Raw genomic sequence first — 26531 nt, 5'->3', positions numbered from 1 at the left:
GGGGCGACAGGGTCAGCTCCAAACCCTTCAAAATCCCTCTCTTGGACACATTCTGGCCACAATTTTCTCCAAGCAGAGTTCATTGTCCTGGAAGTCACTCCCTGCCAAGCCTTATCTATAAAGCTTATGCAATGGAAGATATTAAAGTGATTCTTCCAGAACTCTTTTAGGGTCAATTCAGAGCCCAAGGTTAAGTCAAAGCACCACTGAAACATTGCTTTGGTGTACAATTTTTTGAAGGTTGCAATGATCTGCTGGTCCATGGGCTGGATGAGAGGAGTGGTGTTAGGAGGCAAGAACTTCACTGTTACAAAACTGAATTCCATAGACAATTGGTCTTCCAAATCCAGAGGATGAGCAGGATCATTGTTCATTATCAGGAGGCACTGGAGTGGCAATTTATTATCCAGGAGGTATTTTTTCACACTGGGACTAAACACTTCATTGAACCATTCCAGGAAAATTTCCCTAGTGACCCATGCCCTATTGTTAGCCTTCCACATCACACACAGTTTACTCTTGACAACACTGTTTTTCTTGAGCACTCTGGGATTTTCAGAGTGATACACCAGTAAAGGCTTCACTTTGAAATCCCCACTAGCATTACCGCACAACAAGAGAGTTAGCCTGTCTTTCAAAGGCTTGTGTCCTGTGAATGCCTTTTCCTCCTGCGTAATATAGGTCTTCTTTGGTATTTTCTTCCAAAATAGGCCTTTTTCGTCACAATTAAACACTTGTTGGGGTTGGAATTCTTCAGTCTCTACATAACCTTTGAATTCCCACTCAAATTTTTCAGCCGCTTGTTTGTCTGAACTGGCACCCTCACCGTACCTTACAACACTGTGTATGTCACTTCACTTCTTGAATTTTTTGAACCAGCCTTTGCTGGCCTTAAATTCACCTACATCAGCACTTGTTTCAGGCAGTTTCCTTATGAGATCATCATGCAACTGCCTTACCTTTTCACAAATTATGGACTGTACAACACTGTCTCCTGCTAACTCTTTCTCTCTGATCCACACCAACAACAATTTCTCCACTTCTTCAATTGTTTGGGATCTCTGTTTGGTTATCACATTCACCTCTTTTGCAACATCAGCTGCCATGATTTCTTTTCTCTTTGCCACAATGGAGCTGATTTTTGATGGGGACTTCCCATACATCCTGCCGAGTTCAGCAATGCATATGCCACTATCATATTTTCTTAGGATTTCCTTTTTCGGTTCTAAGGTGTTTCTCACTTTCTTTACTGAAGCACTGGCACTAGGAGCTTTCTTTGGGGCCATGGTCACCTATTTAGCAGTCACACACAATAAACAAGTGGCAAAAACAGTGGATTATTATGAAATGTTTCATATGACCTGGCAGGATATGTTCACTCAGCGAGAAACAATGCTACACTGCGTGAGAATGCGTGTGGGAGGCGGCTTTGTCTGCATGCTGGACACTGGACAGGTTCTGTACGACTGACAAAAACGGAGGAAATCGACGAAAACGGAACCATAAAATCAACGATAAAACTCAGCCAAAACCGAAATTGGCGATACCGGAAATCGACAAAAAGGGAGGGTCCACTGTAGTTAATTCCCCCCCCAAAAAAGAAACAAGATAAAACAACAAAGAATGGTTAACAGGTGCTGAAGATCCATAAAACAAACATACGAAAAAAAGCAACTTGAAACAATGACATGAAATGTGCCAACCCAGAGGCTTATCAGATTAACCCTTTCAGGGTCCAAAGGCCAAATTTCAAAGTGCGCACCAGGGTCCAAGAATTTTCAAAAAAAAAATTATTTTTTTCTTATGAAATGGTAGAGAATCTTTTTCTGGAGGTAATAAAACAAAAAGTACGAAATTTAATGGAAAACTGATGAAATTATGCTCTCGATATTTATGCACCGGTGATTTTGCCGACTTTGACTCCCATTATAGGCCAATTACATTATTCCAGTCGACCAAATTCTTAGCTATTTCACTAGTATTACTTCTATTCTATTGATTGAGCACAAGAATTGTCAACTCAACTGTTTCAACTACAAAATAAAGTGATTGGAAAATGGTAATTTGGCCAATTTAAGGCAAAGTTCAAAATATTCCAATTTCAAAATAGGGTCCAGAATAAACAATGTAGGTATTCCTGGAACTAAACTAACATTTCCTTTGTTCATCAGTTATGTTTTCAGGTTTTACATATGAATTCCATTTTTATTTTTTATTCACATAATGAATTTTTATTCAAACCCAAAAATAAAAGATTTACTGTTATGCAATATTGTAATAATTGTATAAATAATATCACCACATTTGTGAACATATACTAGACCACCAGCTGGTGTGTATTAGACGTGTGAGGTCACTTGTTTACTCTCGAACATCGGCAAAAATTTAACATTTCCTCTACTTTGAGCTCAGTTTCAAGCCATTTCCAGTACTAAAACCAATCAAAATCATCTCTATTTCTGTGATATATCTTTCGTTCAATCAAATGAGACCAAGAAATCGCAAATACAACTATAAAAAACATGAAAAAACACTGCAAAGTCGCTGTTTTAATAAAAAATTATGGTCTCGGTTTTTCTTTGATTATGCACTGTGTGCTGCAGGATTTGTTATATGTGGTGCACACATACCACATGGATGTATTCTCTCCTATCTAGGCCCAAATTTACCGCTCACAGCTTATCAGAGTGAGCTGAGCTCATGGCTTAGATCTACGGTTTGGACCCTCAACTCAAAGCCGTAGATCTATGGCACGGACCCTGAAAGGGTTAGAAAAAGTCAAAAAGTTATTTACATACATCTGTAATTAGGAAAGAAACTTTGAAAAAGAAAGGTGGAACCAAATCTTTTATTCATGTTTGTAAATAGCTAACTAATTATGAGAGAAAAAACAGAATAAAGGCAAGGAGATACCCAAGGAGATACCACCTTAGATCTTAAAAGAATATGAAGAACTAAGGTATCCACTTTGTAAAAAGTTTGGGACTTCTTTATAAGGAGGTCACCTGGAGGATAAATGAAAAAAAAAAAACTGTGCAGATACTAAAAAAAAAAAAAAATGTAGGATGGAAGATCCTCTGAACTACAGATCTGTCTCACTGACAAATGTTGTTATAAATGCATCAGATAAAGTCATTAGAGAAATATAAACCTGCTAATAAGCAGTTCAGTTATCAATCAGCAAATCTATTACTCAGTAAAAAAACTGATGGGCATATTACTTAAGAGAATCCACATAAACCAAGGGAGACCTGTAAAGTATTTAGATTTCAGAGACTTTTGACAGAATTTCCCACCAAAGAAAGAATGAAAACTACAGAACATTGTAAGAATAAATTATAAACTTTTAAATGGATGAGAGATTCTGTTTAAAAGTAATATATGAACAATCATCAGAGAAAAAATATTTTTAGAAAGGCTCTACAAAGATGAAACTAGCCCTGATGTTTCTAATTTACATAAATGGTTTGCCAACAGAGGTAAAGCACATGTTTGCAGATGCAAAAAACCTATGCAAAGTAATAAAATCACTGTAAACCTCTAGATGATGACAACGATTTTTTCTTTTGGGTTACCCTGAAGGAAATACCTTAATAAAGCATGGGAAAGAGAGAGGCTACAAGAAATTTTTTAGATTGTGATAAGATAGTGAAAGCAAGAAACCAGAAGGAGTAAACTAAGAATAACTGCAAACTGAAGATTGTCACTGGAAGACAGCATGAATGAAATCATTAAAAACTTAAATGCAACACTAGCAAACTTGAAATTAGCCTTCATATACTTTATGGAGAGTGCATATTACCCTGCTGTAGTAGTGAGGTTTTCATTCTTAAATAAAACATGTTGAAAAGAAAAGCAAATTCCAAAGACTTACTACAAGAGTTGAAAGAAAATGTTTGAAAAATAAAAATACTAAAAATGCCCTCATTGACTAATCTGAGAAGAGACATAATCATAAAAGATATTAAAAAATAAAGATGATTTCTTGACATTAAGAGGGGAAAATAAGAGGGCACATTTGCAAAGTAAATATAAAATTGTGGCAAAAGAACACTAGAAAGGCTATCTTTATGAATAAGAAATAAACACTGTAATAGGATTCAAGTGTTGCCAGAAAGTGCTACAACCATTGGCAAATTGTGAAGTGCTGTGTTATATGACAAACTGATTGCTGAAGACAGAATATAAAGCTCATAGCTCTGCTTCTCCTAGGCAGTAGGTTAGTAGACAGCTGTTGTCTTTTTTCTGTCTCGTAAACATTCAAGATTTCAGGTACGCCTTGCTACTTCTACTTACACTTAGGTCACACTGCACATGCATAGACAAGCATATATATACACACCCCTCTGGGTTTTATTTTTTTTACTGGTTCTTGTTCTTGTTTATTTCCTCTTATCTCCATGGGGAAGTGGAACAGAATTCTTCCTTCGTAAGCCATGCATGTCATAAAAGGCGACTAAAATGCCAGGAGCAAGGGGCTAGTAACCCCTTCTCTTGTATACATTACTAAATTTAAAAAAAGAAACTTTCATTTTTCTTTTTGGGACACCCCACCTCAGTGGGATACAGCCGGTGTATTGAAAGAAAAGAAAGTTTTGCTTCTGTAACTACAAACAGTTAATCATAAATAATCATGCACACAAAATATATTTTCTTCAAAACTGTACATAAGAGAATACAAATTTATGGCTTTGCAATATTTATACAAAATACAAAGGCAGGTATGGCAGTGAGACAGTAATGCAGTAAAGTATTTCTTGCTTACTGTACTGTGCTTAACATGTTTGAGCTCTAAAGAGATAACTGCTGAGCTCCTTCTGAGGGAACACAAACGTAGAACGTAGGTTTACCATTATACCTCTGCTGTATGTGGGAGATGAGCTTGTCCACACACTCTTGTTGCACCTGCAATATATCAATCATTAAGTTTTTCCACAGTCAAAACTTATAGACAACATTTGTGGTCAAGGTGGGGCCTTGCTAACCTTCCTAGTGCATATGGAAATACATACACTCAGTTTTATGAATCTTATTAGGTCAGCATGGTATAGCGGATAACACACTGGCCTGCTAGTTTTAAAGACTGGCTTGCCATTAGTTCAGGCTCCCTTCTGTTTAGTGCATTACTACTGTGTACAGGGAGTTACTACTGTGTACAGTGAGCTACCACTGTGTACAGTGGGTTACCACTGTGTACAGTGAGTTACTACTGTGTATAGCAAGTTATTACTGTGTACAGTGAGTTACTACTGAAATGGCCAAATATGAAACTACTATTGTACTATATGTACTGAACATGAATAAAACTACCATATGTAATGTAGTGGACATGAATAAAACTACCATATGTAATGTAGTGGACATGAATAAAACTACCATATGTAATGTACTAGACATGAATAAAACTACCATATGTAATGTACTAGACATGAATAAAACTACCATATGTAATGTACTAGACATGAATAAAACTACCATATGTAATGTACTAGACATGAATAAAACTACCATTTGTAATGTACAGGACATGAATAAAAAACCTATACTGTAATGGACATGGATAAAACTAATAATGTAATGGACACAGATATGACTACTACTGTACTGGACATTTATAAAAGAACTTTGTTACAAACCCTGGACAGTTTTCATGATTTACATTCACAAAAGTAAACCGGAAGACAATTTTAACAAGTTAAACACTGAGCTGATATATATATAAAAAAAAGGTGATAAAGACCATTTAAATTATAGATATTTCTCATTAATATTTTTTATCATAAAACCAAGAGTGAACACTAGGGTGTTAGAGAGAGGTGTGGGAGTGAAAAAATAGTGAATCTGGTATGGAGTAGGGGTTATCACAGTTGCTTTTCAATGATACAGTTCTTTTGGGAGATTTGGAAGAGAAGTTGCAAAGTTAGCAAATGAATTTGAGTGGGAAATTAAAGGAAAACATAAGAAAGAGCAAGGTGATAAGATTATCAAAACTACAGGCAATGCGAGATTACATATATATAGTACGGAGGAAGTAAATGTGTTCAGATATTTGGGAGTGGACTTGTTAGAAGATGGTTGTATGAGATGAGGTGAACTATAAAGGGGAAAAGGTGGGTAGTGTATTGAGGCATCTGTGGAGACAACGAACTTTATCCATGGAGAAAAAAAAGAGGAAAATGTGCCTGAGTACAGTGGCATCATCACTTTTGTATGGGTGTGAAACAGGTTTTGAAAGATGTAGCAAGTGTTACACAGAAAATGGAGAACCTGGGGCTTAAGGCCTTGTCTAGGGGCAAAGGTAAAAGTTACACAAATATCATGAAAAGCGATAAACTAGTGTTCACTACTTCAATGGTTTGGTTATTAGAGGGTTCAGGCAAAATTCCTCATTAAGAAAATATACATTTATTACCTCTACCAATATATACAAACATTAGATAAACACACAATGGACCAGGCTGCGGGGGGCATTGATCCCCGGAATAACCTCCAGGCAACGAGGTAACCCACATTTCCCTCAGCATGTATACCCAAATACAGATACTTATGGAGCAGGCAGACTGCAATATCAAGGCAAAAAAAAACACACACGTAAGTATGGGGTTAGTGCCCAGTGGGAGCCATGCCCTACTTTACTCTCCTACTGACACCATTTCATCCAATTTCTTCAGCCCTTACTCATCACACAGAGCCCTGACAACATCAGAGCCCAGGTGAGCCTACTGGTAATCACTAAAGAAGCCTATGGCTTGAGTTGGATAAACAAAAGGAGTACAAAACTTAGCTTACATACACTGTGTCTAGCCAGCATATTTGTCGCCCATGCTGCTCTCCAGCGTGACTACCCATGCTCACACACTGACACTATACAACCACACTTGCAAAATAAGTCACGACAGAACTTCCTTACATTTTACAGTTTAAGCTAATTTACAGTTCCCACAAATGTATAACATTATTCATAAAATTATGTTTCACAATTATAACATTGTTTATAAAATTATGGCAAACTTCTCCACTATACATAATACATTGCAATGCAGAAACCTGCATAACAGCAAGGAAGAGGTTAGAGGCAATGTGTGTGGTGTGAATATTATGCAGTGAACTCAGTCTGGAGATTAAGAGGTGTGAAGTAACCAAAAGTATTATTCAGAGGACTGAGGAGAGGTTCTTAATTCTTGTTTCAACACACTGGCCGTATCCCAACGAGGCGGGGCGGCCCAAAAGGAAAAACAAAAGTTTCTCCTTTTAAATTTAGTAATATATACAGGAGAAGGGGTTACTAGCCCCTTGCTCCTGGCATTTTAGTCGCCTCTTACAACACGCATGGCTTACAGAGGAAGAATTCTGTTCCACTTCCCCATGGAGGTAAGAGGAAATAAACAAGAACAAGAACCAGTAAGAAAATAGAAGAAAACCCAAAGGGGTGTGTATATATATGCTTGTACATGTATGTGTAGTGTGACCCAAGTGAAAGTAGAAGTAGCAAGACGTACCTGAAACCTTGCATGTTTATGAGACAGAAAAATGGACACCAGCAATACTACCATAATGTAAAACAATTACAGGCTTTCGTTTTACACTCACTTGGCAGGACGGTAGTACCTCCCTGGGCGGTTGCTGTCTACCAACCTACTACCTACAAGGTTCTTAATGTGGTTTGGAAATTTAGAGAGGATGGAGAAAATAGGATGACCAGGAGGGCATATAAATCTGGGGTGGAGAGGAGGAATAGGGATCAACCTAGGAAAGGTTGGAGGGAGGGGGTAAAGGAGTTTTTGAGTGTTTAGAGGCTTGGACATCCAACAGGTTTGTGTGAGCATTTTAAATAGAAGTGAGTGGAGGCAAATGGTGTTCGTGATTTGACATGCTTTTGGAATGTGAGCAAGGTAACATTTATGAAGAGATTCAGGGAAACTGGTTAGCCAGACTTGGAACCTGGAGGTGGGAAGTACAGTGCTTGCACTCTGAAGGAGGGGCAGCAATGATGTAGTTTAGAGGATCATCTGAACTGTGATACTGGCACTCTTCTGGTAAGACAATGATTGAATGAGCAATGTTGAATGTGTTTTCTTCTTTATCAGGTCACCCTACCTCAGTGGGAGATGCCAGTTTTAAAAAATAAAAAGCAAGTAGAGAAAATTGGCTAAAAAATTTTGAAGAACTTAGTATTGCAGTTATTTAATAATATAACTTTCAATGAGCAAAAATATTCTGAGCAGCAATATTAGTCACAGAAATAGAAAAAGAGTGGAATAAGTGAGAAGACCACAGTTATTTGAACTCTGAGAAAATGCTTTCGATATGAGTTCCTCTTGAAACACCAATTAGGAAACTACAAAATACACAAGGAATAGAAGGCAAATTATTATAAGGGATAAGGGATACTTTTTCATTAAAGCAAAATAGGTAGGCAGTGATAAAAGAAAAGCTGTCCTTACAGGCCCACACTAAGTAAGTGCCATGAGAATACATACTCCCAAGTAGACAAAACAATTAAAAAATTTGTTTTTGCCTCAACGGCCCTCTTTTATTGATGTGGGGTGACCCAAATTAAAAAAAACACATTTACCATCATTCATTCAATGGCTATCTTCAAGAAAAGTGCTGACCTCAATTCAGAATACCATCTATGTATTTTTTTTAACATGCCAGCCATCTACCACTGACACAGGGTGACCCAGAAAAGAAATGCTTTCATAAAGTTTTTCTTCTTTTTACAATTAGTAATTTATAGAGAAGAAAGGGTTGCTAGCCCCTTGCTTCCAGCATTCTAGATGCCTTTTATGACACATATAGTTTACAGAGGAAGGATTCTTCTCTTCTTCCCCATGGAGTTTTAGTTTATACACCCAATAAATAATTTATCACAAGCTAATAAGTATAACACCTGTATAGTGTACAGCCTCTCCTCACTTAGCGACGTACTTGTTTACCGACGCCTTGGACTTACGATGCGCTCTCTGACCACTACTCATACCTAAATAATATATATTAGAGCTGATTTCCTCTATTCTGTTTATTTCAATATACAGTATACTACTGTATAAACATTTAAAAATATACCAGAAATGTTATAAATGGTGCAAAAGTAACATTAAAATAATATGAAAGATGGTTGACACAAACTCACTACCATTATAGTATGCACCTCACTTAGTGACGAATTCGTTTAACGACCTGATCTCAGGAACAGAACTCTATCGTTAAGTGAGGAGAGGCTGTATATGATTATATTTTATCATGAAATTTTTTATATGAAAAATTTCAATTAAAAATTACTGTAAAACTCTACAAGATTTAGACAAAGAATTAATGAAGCAATAAAAAATGAGTGCTCAAGTTCAACACAGATAAAATGCACAGTAATGATATGCAATGAAAATGGGGTGAAAGTGTAAAATAGGTTCCATGAAGAAATTAGACTGAATAATGAAATTAAATGGATGGACAAATTCTATACAAGCTTGTCCAAGACACATGTTAACCTAAACTAACATTCTAAAAAGATTGTCTGAAGCACATGCTAGCCTAAACTGAAATATGAAAATATAGCATATCATATGCACCCAAAGACACAGACAATAGACAAAATGCAAATGAAAAAAATATGAATATTGAGAAAAGTATATTACAAAGACTAAAGGCACTAGAAATACCTTGTAAGAATGACAAGGAACAATTCCATTTGATAATGCAGAAGAGAATGTATGCCACAATTCTATAATTACAAATAGATAATTAAACACACAAGAATCAATCTTGGATAAACAGACTTTTGTTATCGGTTATTGGTGAAGACAGTTTTACAGTGAAGCCACAAAAACTGCACAAAACCCCACTTACCAGTGTGACGGTGCAGCCACCAAAGCCACCACCTGTCATTCTTGAGCCAAACACACCAGGAACTTCAAGGGCAGCTTCCACTAGTTGATCTAACTCAGAGCAGGATACATCATAGTCATCCCTGAAAGGTGCAATACAGAACGAAATTTCTGAAGAAGGAAGACCAGCAGCTTTAAGAAAAGTATCCATACACTACCAGAAATTAGTATGATTTTGTTTCTATAAAGAGTAAGAAGTGATAGAAGGAGAGAGGAGTATATGGAGAGAAAAACAGAGGTTAAGAGAGTGGTGAAGAAGGAATGTAAAAGGTGTGCAAATGAGAGCGGGCGAGATGCAATCAACAAATTTTTCTGAAAATAAGAAAAATTTTTAGAGTGAGATTAATAAGTTGAGAAAGCCTAGGGAACGAATGGATTTGACAGATAAAAACAGGAGAGAAGAGTTATTAGATGGAGAGTTAGAAGTATCGGAGAGATGGAGGGAATATTTTAAGAAACTGTTAAAGGTTGAAAATGGGGAAGCTGTGATTTCATGCATTGGGCAAGGAGGTATAACATCTTGTAGGAGTGAGGAAGAGCCAGTTGTGATTGTGGGGAGGCGCATGAGGCACTGGACACAATGAAAGGGGGTAAAGTAGCTAGGGTTGATAGGATAAAGACAGAAATGTTAAAAGCAGACAGGGATATTGTTTTGGAATGGTTGATGCTTTTATTTTATAAGTGTATGGAAGAGGGGAAGGTACTTATGGATTGGCAGAGAGCATGCATAGTTCCTTTGTACAAAGGCAAAGGGGTCAAAAGACAGTGTAAAAATTATAGGGGAATAAGCCTATTGACTATACCTGGTAAAGTGTATGTAGAGCTATTATTGAAAGAATTAATAGTAAGATGGGAGTTGTCACAGTTGCTCTTTGCTGATGACACTGTGCTCTTGGGAGATTCTGAAGAGAAGTTGCAGAGGTTGGTGGATGAATTTGGTAGGGTATGCAAAAGAAGAAAATTAAAAGTGAATACATGAAAGAGTAAGGTTATGAGGATAACAAAAAGATTAGGTGATGAAAGATTGGATATCAGATTGGAGGGAGAGAGTATGGAGGAGGTGAATGTATTCAGATATTTGGGAGTGGACGTGTCAGTGGATGGGTCTATGAAAGATGAGGTGAATCATAGAATTGATGAGGGGAAAAGGGTGAGCAGTGCACTTAGGAGTCTGTGGAGACAAAGAACTTTGTCCTTGGAGGCAAAGAGGGGAATGTATGAGAGTATAGTTTTACCAACACTCTTATATGGGTGTGAAGCATGGGTGATGAATGTTGCAGTGAGGAGAAGGCTGGAGGCAGTGGAGATGTCATGTCTGAGGGCAATGTGTGGTGAGAATGTAATTCAGAGAATGCGTAGTTTGGAAGTTAGGAGGACGTGCGGGATTACCAAAACTGTTGTCCAGAGGGCTGAGGAAGGGTTGTTGAGGTGGTTCGGACATGTAGAGAGAATGGAGCGAAACAGAATGACTTCAAGAGTGTATCAGTCTGTAGTGGAAGGAAGGCGGGGTAGGGGCTTGGACTTCGAGCAGGCATGTGTGAGCGTGTTTGATAGGAGTGAATGGAGACAAATGGATTTTAATACTTGATGTGCTGTTGGAGTGTGAGCAAAGTAACATTTATGAAGGGATTCAGGGAAACCGGCAGGCCGGACTTGAGTCCTGGAGATGAGAAGTACAGTGCCTGCACTCTGAAGGAGGGGTGTTAATGTTGCAGTTTAAAAACTGTAGTGTAAAGCACCCTTCTGGCAAGACAGTGATGGAGTGAATGATGGTGAAAGTTTTTCTTTTTTTGGCCACCCTGCCTTGGTGGGAATTGGCCAGTGTGTTAATAAAAAAAAAAAATGGAGAGCAGGATTGCAGATGAACAGGGAGGCTTTAGGAAGGGTAGGGGGTGTAAACCAAGTGTTTACAGTGAAGCATATAGTTGAAAAGTATTTAGATAAAGGTAAAAAGGTTTTTTATAGGTAGTAGGTTGGTAGACAGCACCACCCAGGGAGGTACTACCGTCCTGCCAAGTGAGTGTAAAACGAAAGCCTGTAATTGTTTTACATGACGGTAGGATTGCTGGCGTCTTTTGTCTGTCTCATAAACATCCAAGATTTCAGGCACCTCTTGCTACTTCTACTTACACTTAGGTCACACTACACATACATATACAAGCATATATGTACACACCCCTCTGGGTTTTCTTCTATTTTCTTTCTAGTTTTTGTTCTTGTTTATTTCCTCTTACCTCCAAGGGAAAGTGGAAAAGAATTCTTCCTCCGTAAGTCATGCGTGTTGTAAGAGGCGACTAAAATGCCAGGAGCAAGGGGCTAGTAACCTCTTCTCCTGTATATATTACTAAATGTAAAAGGAGAAACTTTCGTTTTTCCTTTTGGGCCACCCACCCCGCCTCGGTGGGATACAGCCGGTGTGTTGAAAGATGAAAGAAAAAGGTTTGTTGCATTTACAGATTTGGAAAAGGCATATGATAGAGTGGATATGGGAACAATGTGGCAGATGCTGCAAATGTATGGAACAAGTGGCAGATTACTGAAAGCAGTTAAGAGATTTTACAAGGATAGTGAGGATCAGGTTAAGAGTATGTAGGAGAGTGGGAGATTATTTCCTAGTAAAAGTAGGCCTAAGACAGGGATGTGTGATGTCACCATGGTTGTTCAATATATTTATAGATGGGGTTGTAAGAGAAGTGAATGATTGGGTGTTAGCAAGAGGTGTGGGATTAAAAGAGAAAGAATCTAACACAGAGTGGGAATTGTCACAGTTGCTTTTAGCTGATGACACTGTGCTTTGGGAGATTCTGAAGAGAAGTTGCAGAGGTTGGTGAGCAAGCTTGGAAGGGTATGTAAAAGAAGGAAATTAAAAGTGAACACAGGAAAGAACAAGATGATGAGGATAACAAATAATTTAGGTAGTGAAAGATTGGATATTAAATTGGAGGGAGTATGGAGGAAGTGAATGTATTCAGGCATTTGGGAACGGACTTGTCAGCAGATGGGTCTGTGAGAGATGAGGTGAATCGTAGAATTGATAAGAAAAAAAAAAAGGTGAGTAGAGCACTGAGGAGTCTGTGGAGACAAAGAACATTATCCATGGAAGAAAAGATGGAGATGTATGAGAGTACATGTATAGTGGTACCACCTCTCTTATATGGGTGTGAAGCAAGGGTGGTGAATGTTGCAACAAGGAGAAGACTGGAGGCAGTGGAGATGTCATGTCTGAGGGCAATGTTTGGTGTGAATATAATGCAAAGAATCTTTAACTTAGAGATCAGGAGGTGCAGGGTTTCTAAAAGTTTTATCCAAAGGGCAGAGGAGGGATTGTTGAGATGGTTCGGACATTCAGAAAGGATGGAACAAAACAGAATGACTTGGAGGGCATATAAATCTGTAGTGGAAGGTAGGGGGTCATAGGAAAGGTTAGAGGGATGGGGTAAGCATGAGCAAAGTAACAGTTATGAAGGGATTCAAGAAACTGGTAAGCTGGACTTGAGTCCTGGAGGTGGGAAGTACAGTGCCTGTGCCCTGAAGGAGGGGTGTTGATATGTTGCAGTTTTTTAACTGTAGTGTAGGCATGCCTCTGGCAAGACAGTGATGAAGTGAATGATGATGATGATAATGACAGTGTTTTTTTTTCTTTTTCGGGTCACCCTACCTCGGTGGGAAACAGCCAATGTGTTAATAAAACAAACAAAAAAAAAGAATAAGAAATTTGAAAGAGATTAAGTAGGTAAGGATGAAGCACTATTTCAGATAGCAATTTCAAACATTTTGTATAGACAAGCTTGTACTAACAGACACATGTGCAACATCTGGGAATCTTTACTTGTAAAATTTTGCCATATAGTGACTTCATCAATACAATACATGGACATTATCCAAAGACTATAGAAATATGTACAGCAGACAGAAGATGAGATGATCAATCCCTCAGCCTAGGAGCAGGTGATGAGCACTATAGTCTTGAAGAATTTGAAGTACAGGCAGGAAGACTGGATCTTTAATACTAAAGTCAGATGAGCTGCAGCAGACGAAAGCATTGTCACCAGTAAATAGAATTCCCTAGAAACGGGTCATCAAAACCTACTTGCTAACTCCTGGCCCAACTCTCGGGAATGACCTACTTCCACTGGGAAATCACACCTGCCAGTGAGAATCCCTTTGTCTACTGCCACTTCATCTAACTTATCACAAAGTTAATAATAAAGACAATGGAACTGGTCAACAAACAAAGAGAGACAGTAGAGGGCAGTGAGTGGCTAGCTCCCTTAAGGTTTACTATACTAATAGCAGGACTGTTAGAAAAAAGATAGATGAGCTAAGATTAATTACATGTGCAGGAAGCATAGATAGTATTGCTATAACAGAGACCTGGTTCAACCTGAAAGATAGAGAAATGCCTTCTGAATGCCACATACAAGGCTATAAATTATTCCACACAGATAGGGTCAACAGGAAGGGTGGTGCAGAGGGAATGTACATCAGACATAACCTAAACTGTTGCATTACACAAGACGTTAAATTAGAAGCATCGGATACTGAGTGTTTGGCTACAGTTTATTGAGAGTCATGATAAACTAATCTTGGGTGTGATTTACAGGCCCCTAAACATTGACAGGGAATGCAGTAAACTTCTATAGGACAAAATTCATAAGGCATCTTTAGACAAACTTTTGATAAACTGAGTGGAGCAATTTGATAGGAAATCTTGAGTCTAGTGACTTTCTTGACTACAAGTCAGTAAGTCAGTAAAGTCAAGTCGGTAAGTCAGTCAGTCAGTCAATCAAGTCAGCCAGTAAGTAAGTCAGCCAGTAAGTAAGTCAGCCAGTAAGTAAGTAAGTAAGTAAGTAAGTAAGTAAGTCAGTCAGTCAGTCAGTCAGTCAGTCAGTCAGTCAGTCAGTCAGTCAGTCAGCCAGTAAGTAAGTCAGGTCAGTCAGGTCAGTCAGGTCAGTCAGATCAGTCAGGTCAGTCAGGTCAGTCAGTCAGTCAATCAGTCAGGTCAGTCAGGTCAGTCAGGTCAGTCAGGTCAGTCAGGTCAGTCAGTCAGTCAGTCAGTCAGTCAGTCAATGAGATGACATCCTGGGTCATTCATTACACAAACTCGTATATTTACCTCATTCGTTTATCCACACCAAGAACAGTCTCTCAACATCTTCTATCAGCTCGGAGACACGCACTCCACTTTCATACTTAGCAATGATCTCTTTCTTCATATCCATAGTAATTCTCACCCTTTTTGCTGTAGGGTTGGCACTAGAAGCTTTCTTGGGGCCCATGGTGACTTATTTTGCAGGTGCAATCACTGAAAAGGCTGTGATAATATGAAATGTTCTGATTGTATGTTTGGATGCTACCGCAGTGGCTGGCTGGCTTGTAAACACTGGCACCAATGGGACAAATGAGGCGCGCTCAGGCCACATGTGGAAGCATCTCGAACGGAACGAATCGCGTTGGTCAAGTTTTTTAGCGCTAGTCGAGGCAAAATTTTTGCGTTAAAATGTATCACTAGTCAGATTTAACGTTATACGATGCCATCGTTGGTTCTGGTTCCTGGACGACGGTACCCTGGCTGGCACAACAGAGTCTCTCCTGGAGGACATCAGTAAAATTAAAGACATGGGAGAAAGCCTGGGCCTTTCTTTAAACCCCTCCAAATGTGAAATAGTTTCTACCAATCAACAGTTGATACAGAATATTAGTACCGTTTTACCAGGAGCACGAGCCATTGATCCAGCCAATAGCACTCTCCTCGGTGCTCCTCTTGGGTCCAATGCCATCGATCTGGTCCTAGGAAAAAAAGTCTCAGACCTCCGGACGATGGAAAGCAGGATGAAAGACATTGACACACACGATGCCTTCTACCTACTCACCAGGTGCCTGTCAACGCCAAAACTTACCTATTTTCTGAGATGCTCCCCAGCCTTCAGCAGTCCAAAACTCAAGGAATATGACTCTCTCCTGAAGGCCATGCTAGAGAGTGTATTGAATCTTTCCCTTGACGATGGACAGTGGTTGCAAGCCTCACTTCCGGTCAGGCTTGGAGGGCTAGGAGTACGCAGATCCTCCCAGATTGCTCTACCAGCTTTCCTATCCTCTTCCATTGCATCAAACGAGTTGATAAGACAAATTCTTCCTGACACCCTCAGTGACTCAGCAGGAATAGAAGACCCTAGCTATGTCAGTGCCATCACCGAATGGGAGACTCTTGCTGCTCCAGCACCAAACCCTAGTGCAGCACTGGCTCACAAACAGTCAAGCTGGGATAGCCCAATTGCTGAAAAGGTGCTTGCCAACATGCTCAGGGCTGCAACATCAGATAGGGAGATTGCCCGTCTCCAGGCTGTGAGTGCACCTCACTCCGGGGACTTCCTCCAAACAGTTCCCATATCGGCAATGGGAACGCGACTCGACCCTAAGACCCTCCGTATTGCAGTGGCTCTGCGCCTTGCTGCCCCAATTCACACAGAATATATGTGTATTTGCGGCGAAGTGCAAGCAGACCAATACGGACTACATGGTCTTAACTGTTCCAAAACCAAGGGCTGGCATGCAAGACACAATGAGGTCAACGACATCATTAAGAGAACCCTTGCTACAGCTGGATGCCCTGCCGAGAGGGAGCCACGATCACTTGCAGCAAACAATACCCACAACCCAGCAAACCGCCCCGACGGGATCACCATCTATCCTTGGAAGAATGGCAAGCTCTTAGCATGGGACTATACCTGTGTGTCCACACTGGCTGACACCTATATCCATCACAGTGTGGGGCGACAGGGAGGAGCTGCTGACCACAGGGAGGAGTACAAGATCAGCAAGTACAGGGACATTAGCCAACAGTATCAATTTGTCCCAGTGGGATCGGAGACCTTGGGATCATGGGGAAAAAATGCCACACGTTTCCTTAAAGAATTGGGTTCCAGACTCATCGACACCACCAGGGACCCAAGGGCAGCCACTTTCATGTTCCAGCGCCTCAGCGTCGCCATCCAGAGGGGAAATGCTTGCTGCATACTTGGCTCACGTCCAGCCTCGGAGGAGCTGGAGGAAATTCATCATCTTTGATACATTGTGCCATTGTATTCATGTTTATGTTTTTTTCTGTAAATGTATTTTGTTTATTAATAAATGTTCACATAGAATTAGAAACATATAGGGGGTGGTAGGAGAAGAAAATATTCAAACAGCTCCGGGGAGAACCTTGAGTTTTCTCTGAGGTACGTTTATTGTCTTCTCTGAGGATGAGGGTCCCCATTCCAGCTATAGAGGTGGTACTTCCCTATATAATATATATATATATATATAATATATATAATATATATATATTTATATATATAATATATATAATATATATATATATATATATATATATATATATATATATATATATATATATATACACACCAAACAACCACTCTGAAAGAATAGAGAAATTCCAAGCTCTTTCGTGACTACTCACATTATCAAGGAACATAGTTCCTTGATAATGTGAGCAGTCACGAAAGCACTTGGAATTTCTCTATTCTTTCAGAGTGGTTGTTTTGCATATTCTGAAATCACCTGTTTACTGTGATCTTATTGCATATATATATATATATATATATATATATATATATATATATATATATATATATATATATATATATATATATATATATATATATATATATATATATATATATATATATACTATATACATATAGTATATATATATATATATATATATATATATATATATATATATATATATATATATATATATATATATATATATATATATATATATATATATATATACTATATGTATATAGTATATATATATATATATATATATATATATATATATATATATATATATATATATATATATATATATATATATATATATATATATAAACAGTGGTCACCCGCTTTTCGTAGTTCCCGGCAATCGTAAAATTCGCCAATCATAGGGGTATTTTCGTATAAACATGGACTCGCTTTTCATAGGTTGACTCGCGAGTCGTAGTTCGTCCGGGACGCGTACGTACGGCGTGGGCCAGAGCAGCAGCCAGTCTGGCATTGTTTACCAGTGAGCGAAGGTCCCCTCGCGTGCTCCAGCGAAATATTTCATAATATTCCATTTATTTTAGTGCTTGCAAGTACTAAATAAGCTACCATGACTCCAAAGAAAGCTCTTAGTGCCAAGCCTGTGGTAAAGAAGGTGAGAAATACGATTGAATTTAAGTAAACCATCACTGAACAATATGAAAGTGGTACAAGTGTGGCTGAACTGTCCAGGATGTATAAGAAACCCTACACAACCTTATGTTCCATAGTGGCCAAGAAAAATGAAATAAAGGATGCTGTTGTTGCAAAGGGAGTAACTATGCTGACAAAAATGAGATCACCAGTACTGGAAGAGGTTGAGAAGTTATTATTGGTGTGGATAAATGAGAAACAATTAGCAGGAGATACTCTTATGACTTCGTTTATTTGTGAAAAGGCTAGGCAGTTGCATGAAGATTTGGTAAAGAAATTGTCTGCAAATAGTGGTGAAGTCAGTGGATTTAAGGCCAGCAAAGACTGGTTTGAGAGATTTAAGAACCGTACTGGCATACACACTGTGGTAAGGCATGGTGAGGCTGCCAGTTCGGACCACAAGGCGGCTGAAAAATATGTGCATGAATTCCAGGAGTACATAAACAGTGAAGGACTGAAACCTGAACAAGTGTTCAATTGTGACGAAACAGGCCTCTTTTGGAAGAAAATGCCAAACAGGACCTTCATTACACAAGAGGAAAAGGCAATGCCAGGACATAAGCCTATGAAAGACAGGCTGGCGCTAATGTTCTGCGCTAATGCTAGTGGGGATTTCAAAGTGAAGCCATTACTAGTGTACCATTCTGAAAATCCCAGAGTGTTCAGGAAAAACAATGTTATGAAGAGTAAATTGTGTGTGTTTTGGAAATCTAATAGTAAGGCATGGGTCACGAGGGAAATTTTCGTCGAGTGGTTCAATGAAGTGTTTGGCCCTAGTGTGAAGGAGTATCTCATGGAAAAGAAATTGGATCTCAAGTGCATGCTAGTAATGGACAATGCACCTGCTCATCCTCCGAACTTGGATGACCTAATTTTCGAGGAGTTTGGGTTCATCACAGTAAAGTTCTTGCCCCCGAATACCACTCCTCTCCTCCAACCCATGGACGAGCAGGTTATTGCAAACTTTAAAAAACTCTACACAAAAGCAATGTTTCACAGGTGTTTGACTGTGACCACAGACACTCACTTGACCCTAAGGGAATTTTGGAGAGAATACTTCAGCATCCTCCATTGCATAACCCTTATAGGTATGGATTGGGAGGGAGTGACTACCAGTACTTTGAACTCTGCCTGGAGAAAATTGTGGCCAGATTGTGTCGACAAGAGGGATTTTGAAGGATTTGGGACTGACCCTAATGAGCCTATGTCTGTTGTAAAATCAATTGTGGCACTGGGGAGTTCCATGGGGTTGGATGTGAGTTTGGAGGATGTGGAAGAATTGGTGGAAGACCACAATGAAGAGCTCACCACTGAGGAGCTGCAAGAGCTTCAGCAGGAAGAGCAACACATCGCAGCTCAGAATCTTGCTGCAGAGGAGGAGGAAGAGAGATAGAAGAAGGTGTCTTCTTCAGAAATTAAAGAGATTTTTACTATGTGGGGTAAGATGGAAAGCTTTATGGAGAAACATCACCCTAACAAGGTTGTTGCAAGCCAGGTTGGCAACATGTACAGTGACAAAGTCTTGGGCCATTTTAGGGAAGTGTTAAAGAGATGCCAGAAACAGAGCTCTCTCCACAGTTATTTTGTGAGACAGGACTCCAGTGACTCTCAAGGTGGTCCTAGTGGCATTAAGAAACAGAAAAGAGAAGCAACCCCAGAAAAGCAAATGGTACCTGAGGTGTTGATGGAAGGGGATTCCCCTTCCAAACTATAAACAATCCACTCTCTCTCCTCCTCCAGTCTCCCATACACTAAGAAGAATCTCCAATAAAGGTAAGTGTTATGCTGTTAATGTTTCATTCATCATTTCCCATTGTATTGTTTATGTACTACATGTATATTTCATGTAAAAAAATTTTTTGTTTTAATACTTCTGGGTGTCAGGAACGGATTAATTGTATTTACATTATTTCTTATGGGGAAAATTGATTCGTAAATCGTAAATTTCGTTTATAGTAACGGCTCCAGGAACGGATTAATTACGAACAATGAGGGACCACTGTGTATATATATATATATATATATATATATATATATATATATATATATATATATATATATATATATAGGTAGTAGGTTGGTAGACAGCAACCGCCCAGGGAGGTACTACCGTCCTGCCAAGTGAGTGTAAAACGAAAGCCTGTAATTGTTTTACATGATGGTAGGATTGCTGGTGTCCTTTTTTCTGTCTCATGAACATGCAAGATTTCAGGTACGTCTTGCTACTTCTACTTACACTTAGGTCACACTACACATACATGTACAAGCACATATATACACACCCCTCTGGGTTTTCTTCTATTTTCTTTCTAGTTCTTATTCTTGTTTATTTCCTCTTATCTCCATGGGGAAGTGGAACAGAATTCTTCCTCCGTAAGCCATGCGTGTTGTAAGAGGCGACTAAAATGCCGGGAGCAAGGGGCTAGTAACCTCTTCTCCTGTATATATTACTAAATGTAAAAGGAGAAACTTTCGTTTTTCCTTTTGGGCCACCCCGCCTTGGTGGGATACAGCCGGTGTGTTGAAAGAAAGAAAGATATATATATATATATATATATATATATATATATAGGTAGTAGGTTGGTAGACAGCAACCGCCCAGGGAGGTACTACCGTCCTGCCAAGTGAGTGTAAAACGAAAGCCTGTAATTGTTTTACATGATGGTAGGATTGCTGGTGTCCTTTTTTCTGTCTCATGAACATGCAAGATTTCAGGTACGTCTTGCTACTTCTACTTACACTTAGGTCACACTACACATACATGTACAAGCACATATATACACACCCCTCTGGGTTTTCTTCTATTTTCTTTCTAGTTCTTATTCTTGTTTATTTCCTCTTATCTCCATGGGGAAGTGGAACAGAATTCTTCCTCCGTAAGCCATGCGTGTTGTAAGAGGCGACTAAAATGCCGGGAGCAAGGGGCTAGTAACCTCTTCTCCTGTATATATTACTAAATGTAAAAGGAGAAACTTTCGTTTTTCCTTTTGGGCCACCCTGCCTCGGTGGGATACGGCCGGTGTGTTGAAAGAATATATATATATATATATATATATATATATATATATATATATATATATATATATATATATATACAGGAAGGCCCCACTTATACGGCTGGTTAGGTTCCAGGCTACCGCCGTAAAGCGGAAACCGCCGTAAAGTGGAACACCCTTTTTTTCCACTTACAAATGCATACAAACACTAGATAACAAGTTTACACTAACATATATTAAGTTAGCAATAGAACCAGGCATCAAAAAACAATAAAAAGTACAATACACACATAGTGCACTCATTACTTACCTTAAAATATTTATAGTCTTAATCTAGGGTGAGACAAGTAGTATTTATTGTAAGAAATCAAGTGTGGTATGTATGGTAGTCAGCCAGGCTACCATACCAGGCCACCCCACCCACACATACAATTCTATGATATTTAAGCATCCCAGAGCGATAAAATGTATATACAGTTCACTCATTACTTACCTTAAAATATAGGGTGAGATGAGTAGTATTTATTGTAAAAAATCAAGTGTGGTATGTATGGTAGTCAGCCAGGCTACCATACCAGGCCAACCCACCCACACATATATTCCATGATATTTAAGCATCCCAGAGCGATAAAATGTATATACAGTTCACTCATTACTTACCTTAAAATATAGGGTGAGATGAGTAGTATTTATTGTAAAAGATCAAGTGTGGTATGTATGGTAGTCAGCCGGGCTACCATACCAGGCCAACCCACCCACACATATATTCCATGATATTTAAGCATCCCAGAGCAATAAAATGTATATACAGTTCACTCATTACTTACCTTAAAATATTTGTAGTCTTAATGTAGGGTCAGGAGTAAGTAAATGAGATAAAACGAATAAATGAGAGAGAGAAAGAATGAATGCATGAGAGAGGACCGGCGCAGAGTTATGTAAACAAACCAGGCGAAGGTAAGTTTTGTAAACGAAGTGTACACGTCTGGTTTGTGTACAAGTTACATTGTGTACAGGTTGTCTCTACATTGATACGGTAGAATAAATAAAGAAGAACACTCCCATTCTCATGTAACATCATTTTGAGAAGAAATGATGCTCTGAGTGAAGGCAATGGAAATAAGTCACTCTGACTTTTTTGGGTTATCCTAGGTTCTCTACACATATGTTGTTATGTATGATAATCTATGTAACTGTATTTGTGTATACCTGAATAAACTTATTTACATACATATGAAAGGAATAATTTTCTACAGTTACCCCCAGTAACACATTTTCTCTTATGTTAGATTAGAGAAAATGTTATTCTTGGCATCACTTGTACAAGTTATCTGGCTATGACATCTCATATTTATGTTTATTTATTCTATTGTAGGGTGTATTTATCATCTTTTTATGTTATGTATCGTGTTTATTATATAATTTTGAAAAAAAATATCATGGATGGATTAATGAAAATGTGTATATTAACGTAATATACAACATTTAATAAGACTCGGTGATTATTATTATTATTATTATTAGCATTTCTAATATGGCGTCACTTGTGCAAGTCGTCTGCTACCACATCTCATATTTATGTTTATTTATTCTATTGTGGGGTGTATTTAACATCTTTTTATGTTATGTATCGTGTTTATTATATAATTTTGAAAAAATATCATAGATGGATTAATGAAAATGTGTATTTAACGTAATATACGACATTTAAATGAGACTCGATGATTATTATTATCATTACTAATATGACGTCTGGAGACATAAGACACTCTTACTGATTTTAATGTGTACCTGCATGCCAGCACAGTATGTAAGTTTATTTAAGTACAGGTATACATAAATATAATTATCAGAGTATATATAAAATATGAAATAACTTTTAAAAACATTTGAAATTTTGGCGTTTCCAGACAAAATGGAGAGACTTAGTGCTTACTGAGCTCACGAAGAATGTAAGCAAACAAGGTGGGGCGCAGTGACCGTATTAGAAAGTCAGGTGGGGGGAGCCGTATAGCGAGTTTTGGTCATAATTTGAAATGACCGTATTAGCGGAACGCCGTAAAGTGAAACGCCGTAAAGCAGGGCCTTCCTGTATAAATAACAAAAAGGCACAATACCGTGACTGGAACGATACACAAATAACCCGCACGTAAAAGACAGAAGCTTACGACGACGTTTCGGTCCGACTTGGACCATTGACAAAGTCACACTAACAGAGGTGGAGCAGGACGGCTATATATAGGCAGGAAGAGGTGGAGGTAGTAGTAGTGGTAGTAGTAGTAGTAGAAGTAGTGCAAGAATTGTATATAATACCGACAGGATGAAATGACACATGCACAACACCCGGGCATCCCCACCGTAGACGTTTCGCCATCCAGCCAGCCACTGGATGGCGAAACGTCCACAACAAAGACAACCAGACGCCGCACATGTGTCTAATTTCATCAGTAGATGTAGTAGAAGAAGAAGAGGTAGTAGTAGTGGTAGTGGTAGAAGTGGGAAATAAGGAAGACGAGCCAGTCAAATACAAAGGAAGGGGAGCACTGCAAGAGAGCTAGAGACCCACAGAGGGAGAGCAAGCGCACCGAGGTGCGTGAAAGGGGAAGTGGTGAAATAAAATAAAGAAGGAACAGAAACACGAGACAGGAGAGAGAAAGACAACCCAGAGGAGAAAAGGAGAGAGGAAAGGGGAAGAGGAAGAAGAAAAAGAAGAAGAAGAAAAAAAAAAATGAGGATTCAGGTTAAGTCACGGGTGTTCTGAAGTTTGGAGCATTTTACAATGTAGTGGGAGAGGAAGGCATCTACAGAGACGAAGCCAGGGCTAAGGTTCATACAAGGAAAGTTGTGTATAAGAGAGGATTCAACTAAATGGCGACTGTTCGAGTTGGAAGTAGGGAAGACAGTTTTAGCAGAAGACCAGTCAATAGGATGGCTATGATCTCTGACGTGACAGAAAAGAGCATTGTTAGTGTCGGCAAGCCTAACACTATTTTTGTGCTCCCTAAGTCTGTCAGAAAGAGATCGACCAGTTTCTCCAAAGTATTGAAGAGGACAGGAGGAGCAAGAAATAGAGTAGACACCAGGAACATCTGTAGAGGGAGGAGAGGTATGAACGAGATTAGTGCGAAGAGTGTTAGTCTGGCGGAAGGTAAGCTTGATGTCTAAGGGACGGAGAGAATTGTTGAGATTAGAAAGACCGGAAATGTAGGGAAGGCAGAGGATAGAAGAGTTCCCATGAGTAGAGAGTTTGGGAGAGAAGAAATTGCGTTTAGCACGTGAGAGGGCAGAGTCTATGAAATGGGAAGGGTAGCCAAGACGGGAGAACGAATTATAAAGAGTGGAAATTTCTGCTGGAAGGAACTGAGGATCACAGATGCGGAGGGCACGGAGAAAGAGGGAGATAAGAACACTTTTCTTGACAGGGGAAGCATGATAGGAAAAATAGTGAATGTACATGCCACTGTGCATAGGTTTACGGTAAACGGAAAAGGAAAAACCTGTATCTGAGCGGTGGACATGGACATCAAGGAAAGGAAGTAAGGAATTAGATTCCCATTCAGCTTTAAACTTAATGGAAGGGGCAAGATTGTTAAGAGCTTCAAGAAAAGGTTGGAAGAGACTGTGATCCTCAGTTCCTTCCAGCAGAAATTTCCACTCTTTATAATTCGTTCTCCCGTCTTGGCTACCCTTCCCATTTCATAGACTCTGCCCTCTCACGTGCTAAACGCAATTTCTTCTCTCCCAAACTCTCTACTCATGGGAACTCTTCTATCCTCTGCCTTCCCTACATTTCCGGTCTTTCTAATCTCAACAATTCTCTCCGTCCCTTAGACATCAAGCTTACCTTCCGCCAGACTAACACTCTTCGCACTAATCTCGTTCATACCTCTCCTCTCTCTACAGATGTTCCTGGTGTCTACTCTATTTCTTGCTCCTCCTGTCCTCTTCAATACTTTGGAGAAACTGGTCGATCTCTTTCTGACAGACTTAGGGAGCACAAAAATAGTGTTAGGCTTGCCGACACTAACAATGCTCTTTTCTGTCACGTCAGAGATCATAGCCATCCTATTGACTGGTCTTCTGCTAAAACTGTCTTCCCTACTTCCAACTCGAACAGTCGCCGTTTAGTTGAATCCTCTCTTATACACAACTTTCCTTGTATGAACCTTAGCCCTGGCTTCGTCTCTGTAGATGCCTTCCTCTCCCACTACATTGTAAAATGCTCCAAACTTCAGAACACCCGTGACTTAACCTGAATCCTCATTTTTTTTTCTTCTTCTTCTTCTTTTTCTTCTTCCTCTTCCCCTTTCCTCTCTCCTTTTCTCCTCTGGGTTGTCTTTCTCTCTCCTGTCTCGTGTTTCTGTTCCTTCTTTATTTTATTTCACCACTTCCCCTTTCACGCACCTCGGTGCGCTTGCTCTCCCTCTGTGGGTCTCTAGCTCTCTTGCAGTGCTCCCCTTCCTTTGTATTTGACTGGCTCGTCTTCCTTATTTCCCACTTCTACCACTACCACTACTACTACCTCTTCTTCTTCTACTACATCTACTGATGAAATTAGACACATGTGCGGCGTCTGGTTGTCTTTGTTGTGGACGTTTCGCCATCCAGTGGCTGGCTGGATGGCGAAACGTCTACGGTGGGGATGCCCGGGTGTTGTGCATGTGTCATTTCATCCTGTCGGTATTATATACAATTCTTGCACTACTTCTACTACTACTACTACCACTACTACTACCTCCACCTCTTCCTGCCTATATATAGCCGTCCTGCTCCACCTCTGTTAGTGTGACTTTGTCAATGGTCCAAGTCGGACCGAAACGTCGTCGTAAGCTTCTGTCTTTTATGTGCGGGTTATTTGTGTATCCTTCCTGTATATATATTCTTTTCTTTCTTTCAACACACCGGCCATATCCCACCAAGGCAGGGTGGCCCAAAAAGAAAAACGAAAGTTTCTCTTTTTAAATTTAGTAATTTATACAGGAGAAGGGGTTACTAGGCCCTTGCTCCCAGCATTTTAGCCACCTCTTACAATACGCACGGCTTACGGAGGAAGAATTCTGTTCCACTTCCCCATGGAGATAAGAGGAAATAAACAAAAACAAGAACTAGAAAGAAAATAGAAGAAAACCCAGAGGGGTGTGTATATATATGCTTGTACATGTATGTGTAGTGTGACCTAAGTGTAAGTAGAAGTAGCATGACGTACCTGAAATCTTACATGTTTATGAGACAAAAAAGACACCAGCAATCATGCTGTCATGTAAAACAATTATAGGCTTCCATTCACACTCACTTGGGCATACAAATACATCAATATACATGGAAATTGTGGATCTCCTCTAGCTACTCAGAAGTCAGACAAGAGCCAAGGATGTTTACGAAACAGCTGGTGTTCAATCCTTAA

The 26531-nt window shown here is 39.2% G+C and overlaps 1 protein-coding gene across 3 annotated transcripts in view; it reads right to left on the bottom strand.

Moving 5' to 3' along the window:
* Positions 1–26531, bottom strand: part of LOC128684200 (galactokinase) — a 98340-nt gene that overhangs the window by 6112 nt on the left and 65697 nt on the right. For 2 of the 3 annotated variants that reach the window (XM_070094630.1, XM_053770357.2), the window contains exons 8-9: positions 9850–9970; positions 4766–4905 (exon numbers count right to left, since the gene is read on the bottom strand). In XM_070094630.1, the coding sequence (XP_069950731.1) occupies positions 4792–4905; positions 9850–9970 (235 nt within the window). In that variant the 3' untranslated portion in view covers positions 4766–4791. The remainder of the gene's footprint in view (positions 1–4765; positions 4906–9849; positions 9971–26531) is intronic. The other variant, XM_070094634.1, reaches the window with a different exon arrangement.

The sequence above is a fragment of the Cherax quadricarinatus genome, chromosome 4, assembly GCF_038502225.1.
Source record: "Cherax quadricarinatus isolate ZL_2023a chromosome 4, ASM3850222v1, whole genome shotgun sequence".
Classification (NCBI taxonomy): Eukaryota; Metazoa; Arthropoda; class Malacostraca; order Decapoda; family Parastacidae; genus Cherax; species Cherax quadricarinatus.
Note: the sequence above shows the minus strand (reverse complement) of the source record. Positions and strands in the feature narration are given on the sequence as shown.